At 41.7% G+C, this 6,806-nt stretch overlaps 1 protein-coding gene across 3 annotated transcripts in view; it reads left to right on the forward strand.

The window, feature by feature from the left end:
- fah (fumarylacetoacetate hydrolase (fumarylacetoacetase)) overlaps nucleotides 1-6,806 on the forward strand; it is a 625,231-nt gene that overhangs the window by 601,722 nt on the left and 16,703 nt on the right. For all 3 annotated transcript variants that reach the window (XM_050041455.1, XM_050041446.1, XM_050041463.1), the window contains exons 9-10: nucleotides 3,946-4,021; nucleotides 6,170-6,216. In XM_050041455.1, coding sequence (XP_049897412.1) covers nucleotides 3,946-4,021; nucleotides 6,170-6,216 — 123 coding nt within the window. The remainder of the gene's footprint in view (nucleotides 1-3,945; nucleotides 4,022-6,169; nucleotides 6,217-6,806) is intronic.

Below are 6,806 nucleotides of genomic sequence, written 5' to 3' on the forward strand. Positions count from 1 at the left end.
TATATGCAGGGCTGATTATGATGAGCTGCAGCTGTGTAGGCAGGTGAGCAGAGTTGGGCTGATAAGGTGGGCGTGGCTGGCAGGTAGAGTGGAGCAGAGGGAGGGAGAGTGGAAAATCACTGCAGCAGAGTGACAGGAGGGGAATGAGAGACAGGGACTGTGACACAGACAGACATATGAACAGATAGACATCAATGTCGATATACAGACAGACAGGTATGCAGACAGATAGGTGGGTAGATAGGTAGGTAGATAGATAGGTAGGTAGGTAGGTAGGTAGGTAGGTAGGTAGGTAGGTAAATAATCAGCCAAGTCGACCGAGTTAAGGATTAAGGATGGAAATTGTTCCATTTCAGTCATTTTTGATCAGAGGTTGAGGAGGTGAAATCCAGTGCATATAGTCATAGCCAAGTGGTGATGTTGCTGTTGCGTTACAGCTGACCATCCACATACAGTTTGTCAACAGTCAGTTTCCCATTTCACAGTAATGTTTCATGATTGGTAGCAGTTTCTTTCTCCTGTCCTGGGGATATTGATCGTTCATGCTGTATGTGGTTCCTTTCAGCTCCCGTCCTTTGCTTTTTACAAACTCTTTTTGTGTTTAATGTTCAATTTTTGTAATAATGGGTGCGTCTGCTGGTGTGGTTTTTCGTGCCGATGCGGTATACTCGATGGAAGGTGTTGCTGTATATGGCGTCTTGTGTTAGTTTCAGTGCTGAGTGCATGAATTCCTTTACTGCATTTTCTGGGTTTTCTTGGGTTTGTTCAGTTATTCCTGTGAATATCAGAGTCTACAGAGTCTGTAGAAGTAGTCGCCCAAGTTTTCCAAGTCTTCCAGAGTTTTGAATAGAATAGAATAGAATAGAATAGAATAGAACTTTAATTGCCACGCAACCAGAGTCGGTGGTATTTGCTTTCGGTACATAAATATACAGGACACTGCTTCATGGTCACAACATCAACAAGTGCATAAAGACATACATGATAAAGTGCATACAGATATCCACAGAGCATATTGCGGAAAACAATAGCCCTGTAGCCAAACCCCCCCAACGTGACACACCTGAAATCCAAAAAAACCCACATAACAAAAAAAAACAACACAACAACAGTACAACACTATCAACAACTACAACAAGTCCATATGCATGACTTGATATGCACTGGTGATGGTTTGTTTGTTTGATAACTGTTTCCAGGAGTTTTAGCAGTAGATTGATTGTTTGGTTGGTTGGTCTAGCAGCAGTGCGCTGCCATGTTGGATCTCACCTGTTGTCTTGTGATGTTCTCAAACTCTCATCTCGCCAGGCACCTCCTGTCGCCTGGCACCCTTACTCAACTAATTTACTATTGTCCAATTTTGGTGAGTCCATTTGAATTATAGCCTCAGTTTCCTGTTCTTAGCTGTCCGGAGTGGCACCTGTGTAGACCATCTGCTTCAAGGTTCAGCTTGTTGTTCAATCAGAGATGGTCTTCTGCATACCTACAGTACATATGTATATTACTGCACTATATTCTTCCTGCTGTAACTTGTGTCACTCAGCCCCCCAAACACACATGCACACACAGACCTGCATTTATTTTAACAGGCATGACAGCATCCATGTTACAAAGATGATCATGTTATTTTCAGACTTCACAAAGGCTTGCTGAATCTGATTCACATAACCATAGTTACTCTCTCCTGCTTGCCTGCTGATGGCAAGAGAGGAGAGGGAGCGACTGAGTTACTCTGAGCAGATGCTTTTTTAATGAGGGCACTGAGCTCGTAGGTCGAGGGACTTAAAAATGTGTTTGGGCCAGATTACCTGTATTAATGACCGGTCAGACAAAAGAAAAAAAAGGAAATTATAGCTGCTGCGCAGCAATGGGCATTTTTAGGCAATTCTGAGCAACAAGCAGAAGAACTGGAAGACATTTAGGAATTTAGCAGCACAATCTGCCTTTTGCATCAGCTGAGGCTTGAACTCTCAACCTCGCAGACTAAGGATCAATTTCTATCTCACTGAGCTAATTAGTTAGTGACAATTCATGTGTAGCTTCACAAATTGATTAAGCCAGACGTGCAGGTTTAGCAGCTGTCCATGCTTGGAACAGCAGATTTCAAACCACTGTAAAAAATTCAGTTATCGAAACAAAAATCTGAAAATACACATATTGCATCTAGACTACATGGAGATGTTGGTAATTTGTTTGTAACAATGATTGATTTGCTCCATAAGTGAAAAACTGATGTTTAAAATTGCCATTTTTACATTGACTCCAATTGTTCACATTAGAGCAAAATTCAAAATGCTGTAAAAAATTCAGTTTTTGAGATAAAATTCTGAAATTTGCCACACATCATCTACCATGACTCTAGAATTTTGTCATTTGTTCATGAACATTGAAGATTTATTTAGCAAGAATTTGCATGTATATGTTTACAGTACCATTTATAGTCAAACATTTTGATGCACTGTAGACTCAATTTTTGATAAATCAAAAATCTGAGAAACATAGTTTTTGTAGGACAGTCTGAAGATGCTCTGTAGCAAGTTTGGTGTCAATTGAGCAAAAATTGTGGGAGGAGATAGGTTTAAGAAGTTTTACAGTTTTTGAAAAAAAAAAAACAGAGTGATGAACTTAATAATTTTTAATAGGTTTAAATGTACAAAAGTTTCTTCAGTATTGGGGCTACAGTTTGATGAAAGTTGTGAAGTTGTAGCACGTATGGTTGATTTGTTATGAATTTTCAAAGTTTTGAACTTTAGACACTTGCTGTAGCGCCACCATCAGGACTATTGGCTTGAGTTTACAGCTGAGGATATCTGGCATGAGACTGGACCTTTGTGCAAAGTTTGGTGAGTTTTCACCCATGGGAAGTATGATTTCCTCGGAAGAAGAAAGAAGAAGAATACCTAGGATTACAATAGTGTCCTGGCAGCTTAGCTGCCTGGATCCTAAAAAGGAAAAAAAGACAGTTGTGTCAGCCCAAAAGGCATTTCAGCCCACTGGGAAACTGTAAGATCAAGAGAGAAGAGAAGCATGCAATAGCGAATAGTGGATTAAATTCTATATGGAGTCACCGGACCGTGATGTAGAACCACTTTAAGATAACTGTTGATCCAAACTTCTTGCAGGCCTTACTTCGTATTCTTAGAATGGGTTGACAGACTTTTACATTTGAGACATTTGCATTGGTGTTACAAGACACCTAACGTTATGCCTGACTCGTTACCTGACACTCCTAACGCTGGTAACTGTAACCTTTAACTAAGCTTCGTTATTTCCCTGCGGTATGCAATTGGACTTGAACGTATGCCTCACTTACCTAATGTGTGTAGATCTCTGAGCTGTCTAGGGGGTAAATGGGTTACTCACCCTTCATCAGACCCTACCGCTACTGTACACCCCGACCCGACGCTTCAGGCGTCCCCTCCAGTTGACGGCCAGGCTGGGCCAGCAAAAGCAGCGTTGTTGTGATTTTTGTTCATGGGGGGGTTGATCGCGAACCCAGATCAGGTGAGGTGTGTAGTGGTGTTCCCGGATCGGTGGATTTTGTCTCCAGATTTCTGAATGTCTGTCGGAATCTTCTGCAGAAATGTGGCATGGCAGTCTGTTGGCATCTCTCAGGTGTGTGAGCTCCTAGGAAGGGGAGTTACCCAATACCCCAAGTGGAACATCAGCCTCTCCCTGCTTCCTAACTCCACCCCTAATCGTACACCTAGGCCTCCTAATTACGTGCCATAACAATTGACTATTACATGCAAGTCACAAAACCATCCAACTCTGGTGCCACCCGAGGGACCAATATTACATTGTTATCTCAACAGTGATAAGGAGTTAAGGATAGAAAAGGTGTCTGGTCTCTCTCCACTCTAGTTTTGGTGTATGTAGAGGACATAAGAGCCTCCTTCCCATTTTTTCTACTTAATGTTGTTTCTGTTTCTCCCCTTTCTGCAGGATCCAGATCCCCTCCCCTACCTGCAACACCATGATGCTTACACTTTCAACATTAATCTGTTTGTGTCCCTTAAAGGTATTGTACCCAAAGTCACTATCAGCCAATCAACTGTAAGGGTTCTCTGTGTATTTGTGCATTCCCACACACACTGCTCAGCAGTTAAAGCCCTGAGGTGATCAATTGTAATAAGTAGCTGTTGATCATAAGTGCTATATCGTAGGCAACTGGACTTGCTTGTGTTTCTTGAAGACGTTTTGCCTCTCATCCAAAAAGCTTCTTCAGTTCTAAATGACTGGTACTGAGGTTTTTGCAAAGGCCCAGTTGGGAAGCACTTCAAACCTGTGGCTACCCCAACAGTCTTGGGATCTCTCCCCAAACGACTTCACACCCATTCACCCCTGGCCCCACCTGACCCTAACGACTCACATGGTGTGTTTCCACTATTGGTTAATAGCTGCACCAGAGATGGACTTTCTCCAGAGTAGGTCCAACAGCCGGGCCGTTTGCCTCCAAGCGGGTAGCACTGACGCCTCGCTGACTGTAGCCAACCCTCAATGACCCCGCTTCTCCTCCTCAAACAAGCTGTGTGTGTTGCTCAGAGTCAACTCACCTCTGTCTGCAGGAGACCAGAGAGAAAGGCATTTTTAAAGTCTCTGTGTGTTCAGCTCTCAGTACCTTTGTAGCTTATTACTGAATCTCTGTGGTTTGGAGTTTAGTTTGTCCTGTTTTACTCTGCTGTATTTTGCTGCTTCATGTTCACTATCAGCTATATTAGAAGTTGTGTGAAGTTGCATTTCCTTATTTTGCTGTGTCGCAATTAAAGTTTTTATTGTGAAGAATCTCTAGGAAATTAAATATGTTTATCACTAAATTAGTGGAACTTTGTTAACGGCTTTTCTTCAATAAGGGCAAGTGTAATAATACCGCAGAGAGGAAAGTTAAAGCAGAAACAGCCACAGTGAGATGTTGATGGAGAGCTGCAGACAACAGGCTCTAACTGCACCTCTGTAAACAGCTCACCTCCAGCAGGTTAAACTTCTTTTACCTGCCCTGCTGTGTGATGGAGAAACACAGGCAGCAAAAATAACAGAGGACTTAAGCCTTGAATCAGCCCAGTGCTTTTAAACGTCATCACTAAAGACAAGCCGTCATCAGTTTAAAACACATCTTCAAGCAGGTAGCCCTGTTGTAATGGGAATGCAAATCCCTGCTGTGTTGGGCTGATAGCCCAAACCAAGCCAAACCAAGCCAGTCCATGACTGTCAAAAAGGGGTATCTGAGGCATCAGCCCTAACAACCTTATAGACTATTCCTATACTCATTTTGTCTTATTGATCATTGTGTTAGCCTATTAATTACAGCAGCTCCTTCCATCATTGCATTATTATTTGCAATGACTTATTTTCTGCACATGGCATTACAATACCATGATTAATTTGTTAACATGATTTATGTACTAAAGTGTTCTTCAGTTTTGAAAAGCAGATTGTAGCACCACCATCATACCTCTTTCCTTTAATCCGAATCCTGCTTGCCTATATTTACTTGAATAAAATGAAAGAAATAGGCCTACCCTTAGCATTTGACTTACTCAAAGGAAAAAAAAACAGAGTCTACAGTCACGGGTTGAGCTAAATCCTTTTTTTTTTTTTTTTTTTTTTTTGTTAATTTTGATTTTGCTCCTCTGTTTTATGTTGCTATCGCTGAAACTGAAGTTCATATTTTTCTACTTTAAGCTAATTTATCAATGAGTTATGTTAAGGCTTAATGCTGACGACTCATCTATGAAACCCAATCAAGTATTTCCCTTTGCTTGGGTGTCCTTTGCTTTGTTTTACTCTCTCAGACGTGGAGTATCGTGTCAGCGGTTATCCACGTCTGGCTTATGCCACTGTCAGTTCCCACTAAATTTAATAGCTGCATCTAACTCCAGAACAAAACTATTGCTCACCTTTTTTCTCAAAGAACTTGGTAAGGAGTTGTTTCCCCTCACTGAAATCCACACCATGCACAAACAGGATCTACACAGACAGTAATGTATGGAGAGATGTCAGAGCAGGGGGCTTGATTTTACCATGGCTGAAGGATACATACCATTGTCATTGTTTTCAAAGCCTTATCTCAACTTTTGCTCTAACCCACAGCTGTGAGTCAGGACTACTGTAATATGTCATGGAGTGAATGTCTGTTTTCAATACAATGTTTTGCTCTTTGCCCTTTAAGGACAGGACATGGCAGAGGCAGCAACCATCTGCAAGTCAAACTTTAAGGTAACAACCTAGTTTGCTGAACCAGATCCACTGTAACACTCTCTGCTACATTATGTTTATAGTAAATATTCCAGCATATAGGCTGTTTCTGGTATTCTATAGGTCAGTCACATAGTATTTAGTATCGTGTCATCATCTGACTTGGACTTTGTGATAATGGTCTTCAAGTCTCTGGGGGTCGTACACGTGCTGCGCTTTTAACTGCCTATAAAACACGAGGTCAGGCGCTGAGTGCTATTCTTGTGTCTTTTCTGTGCCAGCTTTCAAGACCGCGGCCGCATGTTACATCTAAGGTTGCCAAGCAATTAGGTTAGTGGCCTGCGGCCTCGTGCCTATGACCGAATCACAGCCGTGACGATATCACAGTACAACATCACGAGCTTGAGTGTGATATTGCATTTATACAACAGTTCAACAGTTAAATAAGCAAGGCTGATTAAGAAATGTTGAAAAATGAGGACAAAATAGATAATTTAAGCATTTTATTTGTCTTCCGCCAACAAAAATAGTTCCCTCAGGACTCCGCTGTCACCGTTGCTATGTAACGCAGACATGGTGCGCCAGGCACTTACTCTTTATACACATTTATC

Source organism: Epinephelus moara, chromosome 1 (assembly GCF_006386435.1).
Source record: "Epinephelus moara isolate mb chromosome 1, YSFRI_EMoa_1.0, whole genome shotgun sequence".
Lineage (NCBI taxonomy): Eukaryota > Metazoa > Chordata > Actinopteri > Perciformes > Serranidae > Epinephelus > Epinephelus moara.